Consider the following 16,161-nt stretch of genomic DNA (forward strand, 5'->3'; position numbering starts at 1 on the left):
AGTAAAATATCACTAATCAAGGTATTAAATTGGCATTTGAGTTAAGAGTTGTCTTTACAATGCATTTTCTGGTGCCAGAGGTTCTGCTGCAGTCAAAAGATTAATTGGTATTTAATGAATTCTACATACTTGTTTTACTCTTTAAACCCCCCTCCCCCCACACAATTATAATTAGTCCTTGCCTAGTCGTACTAAACACATGCACTCTCTTTTTAAAATAGCAAGCTTGGGCTACAGACGATGTAGCACAGATCTATGATAAATGTATGACAGAACTGGAACAACACCTACAATCCATACCACATACCCTGGCCATGAACCCACAAGCTCAAGCCTTACGCAGTCTGTTGGAGGCTGTAGTAGTGGCTCGTAACTCCCGTGATGCTATAGCTGCGCTTGGACTGCTCCAGAAGGTTAGTGTCAAGTTCTCCTGTGCTAGCTCATATGCTCTTCAGTTTGCTTTTACTACTCCTTTTGCCAGTAGATGGCCTATTAGCTGGCAGATACATAGTTAGAATTGAACAAATATTGTGGGGAACTACAGTGAATTGTATTGAAGGACCACTACTGCCTTTTTCAGATGTTAAGAAATGAAAGAATCAAAAACAGATTGCACACAAGATGCAGACACTTGGCATCATGCACTCTAGGATGCCATGCTTAGGCAAGTCACGAAGGGGAACAAGTTCCAACACTATAGAGGTTCCTCACTGAGACCCTGCAGCTGGGAGAATTAAGTCTGTTGAATGCAGTTAAGATCAACTGGGATGATCTTGCACTTAGAGTGCAAGAGCCAATCTCTTAATGTGCTTCCAAATCAACTTGGATTCCTTTAAATATGCTCATCAGTACCTTTGAATTACACGTGGAAGTAGACAAAATGAATAGTGCTGAGCACAGAGGCTATGCTGCAATAATTCTGCATTGTGCAATAATTGAAACATCAAGGATAACACTAAGAGCATATTACAATACTCCTTACCTAGGGTCTGAGCATGGTATGTATGGCTTTATGGCGATGAGTGTCTAGAGATAACAAATGCAGAAGAATCTTGCAAGCTCTGTGAGGAAACTAGCATTAAGACACTTGAGTGCCACTGCTCTCTTACAATCCAGGAACAGTGATAGAACCAAAGGTGCTAAAAGCTGAAAACCAGTTGTGAAAATGGTTTTACATCCTCAGACGATGTGGACCTCCACTGGTTTTGTCTTGACTAGGTCTTGGCAGGAGCCTAGACTGCACCTTGATCAGCTAAATTGATCTATAAGCTGATTGCCTTCCTAGTGTAATGTAGGGTAAGTTATTTTTTTAGGACTGGCCTAGCTGCTATATGTTAAGCCTCACCTGAACTGGCCACTTCTAATGTAGACTGTCTGAATGCTTACTTCTATCAACGGGTATCTTCTCACCCAGTTTATTTTCATCCATGTTCTTATCTGAGCCAGACATAGAATTAGACTCTAGAACCTGGGTTTGATGAAAAGACATTGGCTTATGATGCAGCCCATAGAGTTGCCATTTTTTTCTTGCTGTTTAGTGTTTATATAAAATCACTGAGACGTGGTAGAGACCTGCAGAATACTTTAGATGCCCTCTCTGTGGTAAACTTATATAAGACCTTTCTGGATAGTATGGCATTATGAGCAGAGATCACAGGTTTTTGGACAGTATTTTAGCTGCCACATTTTAAGGTTAACAATGGCTCTTGGAGAAAAGTACTTTAAGTTCACTGATCGTTTCAGGAGGCAGTAGTTCAGGACTGGATTTTCCATATGTGCTGACCAGCTGCTGCTTTTCTAGGCTGTTGAGGGCTTACTGGATGCCACTAGTGGTGCAGATGCTGACCTCCTGCTCCGCTACCGTGAGTGTCACCTACTTGTACTGAAAGCTCTGCAGGATGGCCGTGCCTATGGGTCTCCATGGTGTAACAAGCAGATCACCAGGTCAGTAAAGGGAGGAAGAGAACACTTGTTTGAATACCTCATACCTTGTCCTCTAGCCTTGTTGAGTTATCATTTGTGATTCCAGAACAGTTGTGTGTAAAATGGTATAACTGTACAAAAGACTAACTCCTACATAATTTGTCACTTCCAGTTTGTCTTGTCTATGGTGAACTAAAATTAGGTGACGAAGTATTGCTGCTTTCCCCTAGAGTTTGATAGGAAGCTACTTTTAATAGAAGTTTTAAACATACCTCGGGCGTGACAGTTTTGTCTTTTATTATAGAGAATCTAGTTTGAATACGTCTCCTGCTTGTTGATGTGGTGTTACTACTAGAGACTGATTTCCAGGAGCGCTTGGTAGTGTGTGCCATTTTCCATGCTTTGGAAATAGTGTCATTGGTTCAGTGTAAAAGTCCTTTAAAAAGGACTGATGACCAGAGCTAAGATCTGGCGAAGCTTTAGACTGCTGTGTGATGCAGTTGACTATTAAGATCAAACACTAACTTGGTGAATCCTGTAGAGGATATCACTGTTAGAGCTAACAATAAATCAGTGTCTCAAGTCTATAGCCTTCTCGAGGCATTGCATTTTTCTAATAGGTCCAACTGGGCTAAACAAGCGTGTATAAAAAAGGTTTCTAATTTTTCTAGGTGCTTGATTGAATGCCGGGATGAGTATAAGTACAATGTAGAAGCTGTGGAGCTGCTAATCCGCAATCACCTTGTTACCATGCAGCAGTACGATCTTCACTTGGCACAGGTAAGAGTTTACCTTTTGAACATGCTTCATGTAATCAGTTCATTAAAGGGTTTATACTTCATATTCTTGACTACATTTTCCATCTTGGCAGTCAATGGAGAATGGCTTGAACTACATGGCAGTGGCATTTGCCATGCAGTTGGTGAGGATCTTGTTGGTGGATGAGAGGAGTGTAGCCCATGTGACAGAGGCAGATCTGTTCCACACCATTGAGACTCTGATGAGGATTAATGCTCACTCCAGAGGGAATGCTCCAGAAGGGTGAGACTGAAATACTGGTCAATGAAATTCTCTAAGGTGCTCAATAGTGATCTGATTTTAAAATGGCTTAAAACTGCATTCTTTTTGCATATTCTCTGACTTAAACTTCCTCTCAGACACATTTCTGCAGTAGATTCATCTAGTTCTGTCTTGATATCAGTGATGTAGTTCTCCCCACCTGAAACTCTTCTATATTTAAAACTTTTACACACATTTGTGTGCACTTTGGAAAAGCAACTGCAATAAGGCTTGCTTTCTTTGGGGTAGAAGAAGCTCTGCTATGCACTATATATTTCAGCACCAGGATATCAAAAAGATTCTCTTAGTATCTCACTCAGCCATTTTAGGTTTGTCTAGATTGGGCAGAGACTGGTAGAGAAGTAACCTGTATTAGCTAACACATGGTTTCTAACCCAACTTAACTTTTTTATCCTTAACAACCTTTCTGTTGCTGCAGCCAAGTATCTCTTGACTTGCTCTGAGATCTTACATAAGGAACACTTCCAATGCAGTGTACTCTACTATCACAGATCTGGCTACTAGGCAGTGGCATGTCACTGGTCCCTCTCCTCCTAAGGGCCCCACTAATCCATAGGAAGTGAAGCTTTCATCCTGTCATGGGAAAGATGGCTTTGCGAAAACACTCAAGTTCAAGGAGTAGGGCTGGCTTCAAATTTTGACTTTCCCTATGAATGAGTTGGTAATTCTGATTGTACAGGGAAGCTATGGGAGTAAAGCTCCTTCTGGAGCATTGTATTACGTATGGCACAATGAGACTAACATAAGGTATCAGAAGGGCAGTTGCTAAGTGGCTTGCAATATGCTTTTAACTTAGTCTCAGTAGCTTCACATTTATGCACTGTTCCCAAAAATAAAATGTATAGGACTAATTCTTAATGTGGGTCTGTCTGTTTCACTAGATTACCCCAGTTGATGGAAGTGGTCCGATCCAACTATGAAGCAATGATTGACCGTGCTCATGGAGGCCCTAACTTCATGATGCATTCTGGGATCTCCCAAGCCTCTGAGTATGATGATCCACCAGGCCTGAGGGAGAAGGCAGAGTATCTACTGAGGGAATGGGTGAATCTCTACCATTCAGCTGCAGCTGGCCGTGACAGTACCAAAGCTTTCTCTGCGTTTGTTGGACAGGTAGAGCTTTTGGAAAGAAAGGTGCTTTTTATTCGACATAAGTAGGGTGTGATGCCCTCAATGTTAAAGCACAGTGTTATGTATCAGTGTTCAACATCCTTTTGAAGTTTTCATGAGTATGACCCCTATCAAAATTCTGTCTAGCTTATGTGCTATGGCATATGTTTTTCTCATCACTGAGACTTTAGTGGAAAATCTCTCCTCTCTTCAGTGAGTGCTGTTCCAATTCAGTTACTGCAGCAACAAATTGTCAGTGCAGATTGTGATTCTATTGGGTAAATCTAGCAGCAGGAGAGCTTCTGTTATGACAGATCTTGGTAATAGCTCTGACAGCTCTGTCAAATGAAATTTGGCTTAACATTGCTTCTCCCCTACACTTATCAGAAACTGTGTGTGGCAAAGTCAGTCTAGAGAAACCAGTGTCTGGTGCGTGGAAGTGTATCTGATTGCCTTGTCCTGCCTAAACAGGAAATGCCTTCAATTTTTATCCATTTTTTTTTTCATAGACTATCAGGGTTGGAGGGGACCTCAGGTGGTCATCTAGTTCAATCCCCTGCTCAAAGCAGGACCAATCCTAGACAGATTTTTGCCCCAGATCCCTAAATGGCCCCCTCAAGGATTGAACTCACAACCCTGGGTTTAGCAGGCCAATGCTTGGAGGAAACTAAACTGGATGGGTTAAAATCATTTCTAAACTTAAATAGTATAAACAGTGCCATTCCTCTTGTTTCTGCTTTGACATACATGACTACAGGGTTGCCTGAAGAGTTGGAACTCCACTCACTTGGATGGGGATTGCAGTGAAGAAAAGTGAGATTTAAATAGGCTAGTGTTTCTACTGACTGTCACTCTTTGGATATGGACAAAAATGCAGCCGTTTGACATATGTTGTAAACCAGCAGCAAGACTTATGCTAAAATAGAATTTGCAGTTACAGCTGCACTTGCTGCAACGCCAATTTAGCCATGGCTGCAAGGAGAGCAAGTTCCCAGTTTACTCTGTAGACTGACTGCTGATATCACTTTCCCCTTCAAAACTAAGCAGTGGGAATCTAGATATTCCATAGAAGACTGACCAGCCACTAAGCAATAGCTATACGAAACCTAAGCTGGAGTTCAAGTGTCTCGCTGAAAGGCCAGGGCAAGCGTAATGGAGCCTGGCTAAGGGGTATTGCTTTCTTTTCCATCTATTTGAGTCAGCTCTAACTAGAAGCCCTCACACCCTTTCTTGATATGAATAATCTAGTCTAGCTTGTAACCCTTTCACTTGAGAGGCTGACAAGCATTGCCAGAGTTGTTGCTCTCAAACTTCCTGAACTCTCTTCATTCTGGCTTCAGGCCAGGTCATGGCACAGATGTCCCTAGTTTAAATAGTCAGTGTTTTTCCTTGTGATGGATGGGAACTAAATTCATACTCACTATCTGATCAGCTGCTTTGGCTACTGATACCTGTGGAGTATTGCTGACGTGGCTATGAACTCTGACAGGCATAAAATAATTGCTTATGTGGCTCCTTTTTTGTATGAGGGGACCAAGAAACTAGTGTTGTGCTTTGCTCTTTTTCCCTGAGTGTTTTTATGTGGCATATAGAAAGGTACCTACTTTTCATGGCTTGTGTGGGGCTATTGAAAATGCAGCTCAATCACATAACTATCTTCACTTTGTCAGCTCTACGTCTTGGTTTTATTGGCTCCAGGTGATGGAGCCTCTTTACTTCCCTGGTTTCTGTAAGAGATTGGGGAATACTAAGAGGTTGAAACTTCCAGGTAGCTCCCGGCAGGCCCTTGAGTGTAAGATTCTATTCTCTGTGCTGGTCTAACATTCTTGTAATCTTCTTCTCTTTCCTTGAGGTGGTGGTGCAGTATGGGTAAAAACAAATCTTGCACAACTTGGGCTACTCCATACACCCTCTACGGAAGGGACCTTACTACCCTACCTGCAGCCTAGAAGACCCCCCTTCCCTGTGCCAAAACATGTTATCTAGCTCACTCAAACCCTCTGTAAAAACACACTGTAGCCCAGGGGTCGGCAACATACGGCACATGTGCCAAACACAGCACATGAGCCGATTTTTTGAGCGGCACACAGCTGCCTGCTGCTGTCCTGGCCCCCAGCCCCACTCCGCTCTCCCCTCTGGGGGCAGGAGGCAGAAGCTTGGTTCTGTGGCAGCCAAGCTTCCCCGTTCCCCACTTCTTCCCCCCAGTGTGGTGCTTTCCTGCCCCGCCCCCTCTCCGTCCCTGCACCAATCAGTTGATGGCCCTAGTGAGGGGGAGGGAGAAGAACGGCAGCGTGCGCACAGCTCTGTAGAGGAGACAGCAAGAGGTAGGGACGGGGCCTTGGGAAAGGGGGTGGAACAAGGCATAACCCTTCCACCCCCTGCCCTGAGCTGCTCAGGGCAGGGGGCTGGGAGCACCCTATGGGCTGAGCACCCCAGCCCTCTGCCCTGACACCCCCCCCCACACACACACTCAGCATTCTGCCCTGAACCTTGACACCCCCCCTCCCCGCCACACACACAACCCAGTCCTCTGCCCTGACCCCTGAAACCACCCCTACCCCCTGTCTGCCGGCCTAGGTGAAGAGAACCCTAGGTTGGCAGCGAGCTGAGCAGGCTGGCGGTGTAAGATCAGCATTTTATTTTAATTTTAAATGACGCTTCAACATTTTGAAAGCCTTGTTTACTTTACATACAATAGTTCACTTTATATAATATAGACTTATAGAAAGAGACCTTCTAAAAACGTTAAAATGGATTACCGGCACGCGAAACTTTAAATTAGAGTGACTAAATGAAGACTCAGCACAGCACTTCTGAAAGGGTGCTGACCCCTGCTCTAGCCCATAAAAGAGAGCATCTATATAGTTTATACTAACATCTCACTTTCTGGCTGGTTGTAAATACTATATGATGCTCTTTATAAAGATAGATAATGTATATGTTACAACTTACACCCATATTAATTTTTGTTTAACTTGTGCTGCCTTGCCCTCACATTCGGTCTTTACAGAGTAACCTATGTTGTGTGTGTACTTTCTTCCTCTTTGCATATAATAACCCTTCATGGGTCTTGCTACAAAAAGTTACGTACATCTTTCTCTACCTCTTGTTTATCTTTACTCTGCATGAGCTATTTCAGTCCCACTTCTGCCCCCTCAATGACCAGTAAGAAAATGGCTTTGGTGAAATTTTGGGCTACTTTACACTCTGAACAAATGTAATTAGGGCTGCTAGATATTTCATAAACCTTTATTTGGAAGGGTTTGAAATAACAAAACTTTTTGAAATGCTTTATGCAGTCTTGACTTTTTTTTTCCTTGTTAAGTTACATGAGATAAAAAAGGAGCTCTGGTAACAATTGGACAAGGGGATAGGGCTCAAAACAGTCTGTGTTGGCTGCTTTAATTAAATACTATCACGTCTTTCCCAGCGCTTCCTTAAATCAAGGAGCACGTGTCTTACAACAAAGCAGGCATGTACCTGCACTTTTCAAAAATCACTTCATACGTTCTAGAACAGGGGTTCTCAAACTGGCGGTCAGGACCCCTTAGGGGGTTGTGAGGTCATTACATGGGGGGTTGCAAGCTGTCCACCTCCACCCCAAACCCTCCTTGCCTCCAGCATTGATAATGGTGTTAAATATATTAAAAAGCATGTTTAATTTATTGTGGGGGTTGCACTCGGAGGTTTGCAATGTGAAAGGGGTCGCCAGTAAAAACGTTTAAGACCCACTGTTCTAGAAGCTTCCCCTGAAAGTTTGACATGGCTACTTATGCCAGTTTCACTGCAGTAGAATTTCTGCTGCTTTTAAGTGCTACAGCCACGCTGTCAGTATAACTTCCAAAAAGGTGGTTTGTCCAAGAACTGCAAAGTTGGGGTCCATTACTAATCTGGATTAATAGCTTACTCCTGTTTAACCTTGTACTTTGTTACCAAACTCAAGAGTTTTATCTAGAGATACAGGCACTGGCTACTGAAACTATGCAGAGTCTAGCATTCCTTTTGGCATGTTATGGTCCTGTGAAAAAATTGTTCTTAACAGGTGAAGTGTAGTATCCAGCTATGAGTTAACAAGTAGATTTGTACCACTATTGTCCAACAAGGCATCAGGCAAACTTTACCAACCCCAATCACTCTGATGCAATCTGTGGGCTCCTAAAGGTGGGGCAACTTGAATTCTTGCCACTACTCTTCTCCTTCCAAGGCTTAAGCCACCAGTAGCAGAGGAAAATTACTGCTGCACTGATATTGAACCACACTTCATCAGCTCTGATGGCTGAAAAGTAGGATCAGAGGGTATTTTTCTCATTTAGAAGCAGGTGCCATTGATAAAGTACTTTTGTGTAGGAGCACAGCTTTTAACTCTAGCTGTTCCTGTTTGTTTTAGAAACATCTGTTTGGGGAGTAAATGGAGGAAGTAATCGCATAGCTACCTCTCTGTAAAAAGAAACGGGCAGTAGTTCCATCCATGTTGCATGGCAGATGAATTATCATAAAAATGTTACTTGTTTGCTTCAGTATAACAGTGAAGTTTTTTTTTAATTACCGTATTCTGTAGTTCTGAGGGTTTTTCTTGTCCTCGTAATAGATGCACCAGCAAGGAATCCTGAAAACGGATGACCTGATAACTCGATTCTTTCGTCTTTGCACTGAAATGTGTGTTGAAATCAGCTATCGTGCTCAGGCTGAGCAGCAGCACAATCCAGCTGCCAATCCCACCATGATCAGAGCCAAATGCTACCACAACCTGGATGCCTTTGTGCGGCTTATTGCACTGCTAGTGAAGCATTCTGGGGAGGCAACCAACACTGTCACAAAGATCAACCTACTGAACAAGGTTGGAAATCCTCCCTCTTCCAAGCAGTCCTTGACATGCCTAGATTACATAACCAGATGTATAACTGCTTGTGAGCTAAAACATAGGCCTTAAATTGGGGTGGGGCAGTCTGTCTGAGATGGGAACTAAACTTTCAGATGACTCTGAAATGGGGTATAGGCAGGACTGCAGGCTAAGCTAGGTATCTTTGACCAATTTCAAACATGGTGGTATTGAACTTCCTCCTTTGCTGAAAAGGCCAATGCTGTCAGATTTTTAAAATGAACGTAAAGTGCCTCCGATACAAAAAATGTCTTAAGGCTGAAACCACAATAAATACCATTGGCTGGGTGGGAACTTGGATCTGTTTGAGGCTGAGCTGCACACTCAACGGACAATCAATATGGTGCACTCTGGTTACCAAAATGGCTTTCAGTTCTTTAGTACTCAGAATGCAGGCTTTGATTAGTGAAATGGTTTCTATAATTGACGTGTTAAAAACCGTGAAGCTTGTTCATTCATTTCTTTAGGTTCTTGGTATAGTGGTGGGAGTTCTTCTCCAGGACCATGATGTTCGGCAGAGTGAGTTTCAGCAGCTTCCTTACCACCGCATTTTCATCATGTTGCTGTTAGAATTAAATGCTCCTGAACATGTGCTGGAGACCATCAACTTCCAGACCCTTACAGCCTTCTGGTATGTACTTCTAAATGAATGGCTGTTGCTGAGAACTTAAAGCTTTCTAATAGGGTGAGGACTTGTATTAAAAGTAACTCGACAGCTTCGTAGTGGCAGCTCTGATCATTTTTGTAGCCATAGTATCGTGTATTGTCTAATTCATTATTAATGGAGGTTATTAGTAAAATGTAGATGCTAATGTGTCCTACTATTAGCCTATGTACCTCCTGTCACAATATTTGTGAAAACCAGTCTTACCACTGTGCGCGCTTAATCAGCTTTAACTTCTCTTTCAGTAACACATTTCACATCCTGAGGCCTACAAAAGCTCCGGGTTTTGTTTATGCCTGGCTGGAACTGATCTCCCATCGGATATTTATTGCGAGAATGCTGGCACATACACCACAGCAGAAGGTGTGGCTGCAGTTTATCTTCGATAACTGTCTTACTGAGAAGGGTGCCTAACTGATTGGATGCTGTTTCACATCTTTTTATTTATTTATTTTGAAGTGCATTAGTAGCATGTCTTCACATGTAGTTTTCTGTCTTCACAGTAACTAACAACTGGGTGACCTTGTTCCAATAAACTGTCAAGATTTGGGTAACTGGGGAATTTTGTAAATAAAGGTTTTCACTGTAAACCAAATCATAGAATTTACCCATAAGCTTTCTCTCACTGTCAGAGGTTGTACTTTTCATTGCTTTCCATGTCAGTTAAGCATAGCATGCTTGGTACTATACAAAACATAGAGGAAGACGTTTTTTAAATACACATTCCAGGTAACCCTGAGACCCTCAGAAAACTGGAGCTGTACTGTAGTCAGATTAGTCCTAGTGCAAATGATCATTTCAGACTTATATGGGGATAAGTCTAAACATGATGTATCTTTATTTGCTCTGCTTTTTACCAAACCCTAACAATCTAGGTTTAATTGCTTTTGTTTATACATTACTTATGTGATGTTTTTCTCTTGGCAGGGTTGGCCTATGTATGCCCAGCTGCTAATTGATCTCTTCAAGTACTTGGCTCCTTTCCTTAGAAATGTGGAACTCACTAAACCTATGCAAATTCTTTACAAGGTAAACAGTATTGGCTGATACAGGCATTTTCCAGGAACGGACTTTGAAGATGGGTTAGAGTGCACTGGAAAGTAACTTGTTTTTGTTAACTGAATATAAACATTTAACTTTTTTTATTTGAATCTGCCATCCTTTGTGAGTTAGAGGTTAATTTAAGTACAGTTTAGGTATTGACACTGGTCAGGAGATCAGTGCTTGCACTGTTAATTACAGGTAACTGATCAGAGTTTGATGGTAAGCTGAAACTTTTCTGTAAGACACTGGAGACCAGGGAATGCGTTTGACTGGTAGACACTGCCTTATTAAATTCATTACCAGGAAGAAGAAACTTTGATTATATGATGCATCAGGAAGAAAAAGGTCTCCTCTGCCCTTTTTGCTTGTCTGGCTGTGGTACAGTTGCTATTGGGGGAAGCTCAAACCTGTTAATTACATGCCTCATTCCCTTTTCTTTTGTAGGGCACTCTGCGTGTGTTGCTGGTCTTACTGCATGATTTCCCAGAATTCCTTTGTGACTACCACTATGGGTTCTGTGATGTGATTCCACCAAACTGTATCCAGCTAAGGAATCTGATCCTGAGTGCCTTCCCACGTAACATGAGACTTCCAGATCCTTTCACTCCCAACCTAAAAGTAGGTAGCATGCAATCTCAAACTATCACACATGGAAACAATGGGAAACTTTATTGCATGGTTTCTTTTAAATAGAATATGGGAGAGTGAAACTTCAGAAACAAAATCCTATTTTGATAAACACAACCTAGAAGTTACTAAAGTATTTAACACTTTGGATATGCCATTCATCATTGGAATTAGTAAAATAAAATAGCCTGTTATAATTATAACTTGGTATAAAAGTCTTTAATTGATATTGCTGTAGCACTCAATGTGCTAGAGACTTTCCAGAGAGTGAGAGACTCAGTCCTCATCCTGCAGAACATAAAAGTCCAAGCTCCTGGCCCTGCAGTCTCATCCACCTGGACAGACACTTGCGCCCATGTGGCGCTTCAGTGATGCCAGTGGATCTTTGCATGGCTGCAGGGGTCTGCCTGTACGGATCCAATTGCTGGATCAGGTCCTTTGGCTTTCTTAGCTCAGCTGAGGAGCATTAAACAGGAAGCTGCGTTTCTCACAGTTAAAATACCATAAGGGGTTTGGGTATGAAAATCTGAAGCAAATGTAGGTTTTCTTGATCATGCTTGACTACTGAACACTAGAGCAAAGATGTTGATGCCACACTTAAGACCAGTGGAGGTATGATACTGGAATTAGTGCTCCCTTCTCTATCATTCCAGTTGTGTGTACTACACAAGTTTACCTCCTGTTTGCTTATCTGTGAAACCACTGACTGCTCTGGAAGTCTTCCATGTTGGTTCATTATGCTCCGGTTTTCTTTAAAGGAAGAAAGTCAGTTAAACAGAGCTCAGCTGACAACTTACACTTCATTTCTTGCTCTGGTTTCTAGAAGTTGGAGGTGTACAGTAGATTTCATCCACCCTGGTGTATGCTTGGCTGGAATCCAGTTGAGCAACCAGCGAAAAGAGCAATTGTCCTCTCCACTGGATCAAAAAAAATGACATGCTCTCTGCATGGTGTACTTATGACTCTTCTCAAAATACACATTAGTTACTTCCTGTCTCCAGTTACAATTTTTTTTTTAAATCAGCCATTTTGAAGTGTCAGTAAATTTTAATAGAATGACTGACTGACTGACTGCTTTGGCCTGTTTAAATCCTGAACACCATAGTCTTCCAATCCACATAATGGGTACAGCTGCAGCACTGTAAGCTTCCCCACAAGCCCCAATGTGTCATCCCTTACTGCATGAACCACCTCTAGAAGTGGCAAGAGTGATGGTTTTTAATGGCCCACTTCGTGTTCATCTTCCTTGCTGGGGCTGCAGAAAAGAGAACTGAATGTGAGTGGCAGTTTTTGATGTGGACCCATTCTCTGGGAGCTAGAATAAGACTTCCAAATCTACTTCGCACAGATACCAGTCTCTATCTTTGAATGAATGCTACCAATCTGGCTTGATTTCAAACAGTTGATTTAGAGGGGTCAGGCTGTGTATCCCATTACCAGTCCTATGACGTATCCAGTCTTCAGCAATTTGTAAGTGATATCAGATTAAGAAACCAGGTATTTTGAAGTCTGAAAACAAAGATCAGGAGCTCTGGCAGTGCACCAGAAGAATTGAATTTCATGTTTATATCTTCTGATATAAAAATGTATAGATAGGAGTGGCTGGTATGACTAACTCAAACTTCCTTTTCTTAGGAAGTCTTGCAACCATAATTTTGGTTTTAAATAGCAGGAGTTAGTTAAAGGATTACTAATGGAGTTTTTCTTTGGCAGGTGGACATGTTAAGCGAGATTAATATTGCACCACGAATACTCACCAACTTTACTGGAGTGATGCCACCTCAGTTCAAAAAAGATTTGGATTCCTATCTCAAAACTCGCTCGCCTGTCACTTTCCTGTCTGACTTGCGCAGCAATCTACAGGTCAGTGGATCCATCCCTGAAAATGTTTTTTTAGTCTGAGGCTGAAAACCATGTAGGAAGTGAGAGAATGTGACACAGCAGGTATAAAATACTGTGATGTACTGTTTGGAAGATGTGACTGGGATAAGAGCCTCCAAAAATGCTCTTTCCTGCTAGATACTTGGTGTGTTTCTCAATGCACAACAAATATAATCTTTGTTAATTTAGTATCACCAAAGAAAATGTGGTAGTTAACTGCAGCGATCTTTAAGCGATGTAGCTTTGAGAAGAGTCCATCTTAGTCCTGTAGAAAAATAGGACTTCACTTGCCATTCAGGGTACCATAAACCCCTACTCCTGAAACTACTTCAGTGCATGAATTGGCAAAAATTCCCCACGCCAGTGTGTTCTGATGGTTTCCTCCTGCAGTGAGAGCCCCTGGTACCAGCTGGCTGAGGAGGCGTCCGTGTCTGCTGTCTTTTCAGCAATTCTCAAATCAGCTTAGCGCTTTTAACCTGGACATCTTTGAGAGTCTCACCAGACTTTATTGAATTCACCTCAACTAATCTGTTTCTAAAACTGATTAAACAAGTTCAAGTCAGAAGTTGCTTTTGAGTTACTTGTTAATGGAAATTCTTTATTTGTGTAAGTATACATTCAGATTGGTACATCGTTTCATGCAATTGCAAATGATACGTATACACAAACGCTTCTGAAAATCAGGCCATGGAAGCTAACGCCCACTTCAGTGTATGTTAAATGTGAATTCAGTAACTGCAGAGCTTGACTTGCAACAGAATTGGGTACTAAAAGTTGGATATTAAGATCTAGTTTAGGCTGTAATTTAATTTAGTCTGCCTGTCATACTCTGTAGTGTAGAGAGAGGTATTGGCAAGCACTATCTACAAAGTAAGAAAGACTTTAGATTTATAATTAGACACTGCTTTTTGCATAAAGCAGATATTTGAATGCTGAAAATCTCTCCAAATCATTCCCTTCACACAGTCTCTAAGAACTCTCAAGGACTGTAAAAAGCTAACCTTTTTTTCTTGTGCTGTGCCCATTAGGTATCAAACGAACCTGGCAATCGCTACAACATCCAACTGATTAATGCACTGGTGCTCTATGTAGGCACTCAGGCTATTGCACATATTCACAACAAAGGCAGCACACCCTCTATGAGCACTATCACCCATTCGGCTCACATGGACATTTTCCAGAACTTGGCTGTGGACCTGGACACAGAAGGTAAGCAGAACTTCTCTGGATCAGTTGTTTGCTTCTAAGCTGAAATGGTTCTTGAAACCTTCTTAATGAAGAGAGCAGATTAACTCTGGGTACTACGGAAAAAACTGAAATACCACTTAACTGCTAGTGGTTTTGTATTAAGCAACACTGCATTAGAAGATAGTTCTGAATACACTAAAAATATTTTATTGGAACTAAACTTACCTGAAACGCATTGACTATTCACTATATAGAAAATTAATTTTGGAGTGAACTAGATTTTGACTGTTAGAGGAATATTTCCTCTACTGGAAACTTATTTAATGTGCTGAGATCAGGTAGTCACCCGCCCACCCCTTTACATGGTATAACCCTTAAGTGCAATGAGCTTTGCTTCAAGATAGACACAAGGGTCGTGTTCTCTAGAGTCTGGAGTAATCCACACTAAAACTGGTATCTCTGCCCAGGGAGGATTTAATAAATAGCATCCATCCAAGATAAATAATAGAGGGTAAGATTGCAAAAGAGTTAGATTTACACCTGCTTGGCTTGTGAAATATAAAGTGTTATAATAGGATAATACTTGGCATGTAACACTTCACTTTGAAACTTTAATCTTCCTTAGTGTATTATGAATATTAATTAATCTAATAGATTCTAAATTTGGTGTAGGAATGTTGCTTTGAGAATTTTGAATCCGTACAATGAAAGGAAATCTTGTTCAACCCTCCTGGGACAGCTGCTAACCTGTACTGCTTTGAAACCGATTTCATGAAGAGGAAGCCCAAATTCTTGGTACAAGAATCCAGCTGGGATCAATGTTGTGAAGCACCCTAATTGTTCTTTGCCTTTTACTGAAGTTTCTTTAAACTATGTAGTGCAGAACCATACATCTGAATCCTTAAGCAGTGCTAGGGTGCTTCCTTGTTCCATTATAGAGTAGCAAAGGGTTCTGTGGTACCTTATAGACTAACAGACGTATTGGAGCATGAGCTTTCGTGGGTGAATTCCCACTTCATCATGCATCCGAAGTGGGCATTCACCCACGGAAGCTCATGCTCCAATACGTCTGTTAGTCTACAAGATGCCGCAGGACTCTTTGCTGCTTTTACAGATCCAGACTAACATGGCTACCCCTCTGATACTTTGTTCCATTATGTTGTTTAATGGAATTGAATTACTTCCTACTAAACACCTACTTTCTCTTTCCAGGTCGGTACCTCTTCTTGAATGCAATTGCCAATCAACTGCGGTACCCAAACAGCCATACGCACTATTTCAGTTGTACCATGCTTTACCTATTTGCAGAGGCCAATACTGAGGCTATCCAAGAACAGATCACTAGGTAAGGAGGGGCAGTTACATTCACAACTTTTATAGTTCAGCCTTTCACTTCGCTTGAAATTAAATGACTTATAGTCTTGGAGGCAGGTGTTATGTTGAGTTATACAATGTTACTGTCTAGTGCCATAGAACATGTAGTGCAATTTGATGCTGTTTTCAGGAGCAAACCTATGTTCTCTTCACTGTACTGTGTTGTAAATTATCAGTGTCTTCTAGATCTGTGCTGAGCCTTCCCTGTTTTGTTTTGTTTTGTTTTTCTTCAGGGTACTGTTGGAACGACTGATTGTAAATAGACCTCACCCATGGGGTCTCCTCATTACCTTCATTGAGCTGATAAAAAATCCAGCGTTTAAATTCTGGAACCATGAGTTTGTTCACTGTGCTCCGGAAATTGAGAAGTGAGTAGATATTTTTTTTGTAT

The 16,161-nt window shown here is 41.7% G+C and overlaps 1 protein-coding gene across 11 annotated transcripts in view; it reads left to right on the forward strand.

Annotated features, from left to right (window-relative positions):
• The window catches only part of CNOT1 (CCR4-NOT transcription complex subunit 1), a 107,772-nt gene that overhangs the window by 89,937 nt on the left and 1,674 nt on the right, over nucleotides 1–16,161 (forward strand). For 7 of the 11 annotated variants that reach the window (XM_030582238.1, XM_030582237.1, XM_030582239.1 and 4 more), the window contains 14 exons: nucleotides 222–413; nucleotides 1,802–1,944; nucleotides 2,595–2,703; nucleotides 2,795–2,964; nucleotides 3,885–4,137; nucleotides 8,702–8,950; nucleotides 9,460–9,623; nucleotides 9,902–10,019; nucleotides 10,584–10,685; nucleotides 11,145–11,318; nucleotides 13,041–13,190; nucleotides 14,237–14,417; nucleotides 15,609–15,741; nucleotides 16,004–16,138. In XM_030582238.1, coding sequence (XP_030438098.1) covers nucleotides 222–413; nucleotides 1,802–1,944; nucleotides 2,595–2,703; nucleotides 2,795–2,964; nucleotides 3,885–4,137; nucleotides 8,702–8,950; nucleotides 9,460–9,623; nucleotides 9,902–10,019; nucleotides 10,584–10,685; nucleotides 11,145–11,318; nucleotides 13,041–13,190; nucleotides 14,237–14,417; nucleotides 15,609–15,741; nucleotides 16,004–16,138 — 2,273 coding nt within the window. The remainder of the gene's footprint in view (nucleotides 1–221; nucleotides 414–1,801; nucleotides 1,945–2,594; nucleotides 2,704–2,794; nucleotides 2,965–3,884; nucleotides 4,138–8,701; nucleotides 8,951–9,459; nucleotides 9,624–9,901; nucleotides 10,020–10,583; nucleotides 10,686–11,144; nucleotides 11,319–13,040; nucleotides 13,191–14,236; nucleotides 14,418–15,608; nucleotides 15,742–16,003; nucleotides 16,139–16,161) is intronic. The other 4 variants (XM_030582247.1, XM_030582240.1, XM_030582242.1 and 1 more) reach the window with 1 other exon arrangement.

The sequence above is a fragment of the Gopherus evgoodei genome, chromosome 12 (assembly GCF_007399415.2).
Source record: "Gopherus evgoodei ecotype Sinaloan lineage chromosome 12, rGopEvg1_v1.p, whole genome shotgun sequence".
Lineage (NCBI taxonomy): Eukaryota > Metazoa > Chordata > Testudines > Testudinidae > Gopherus > Gopherus evgoodei.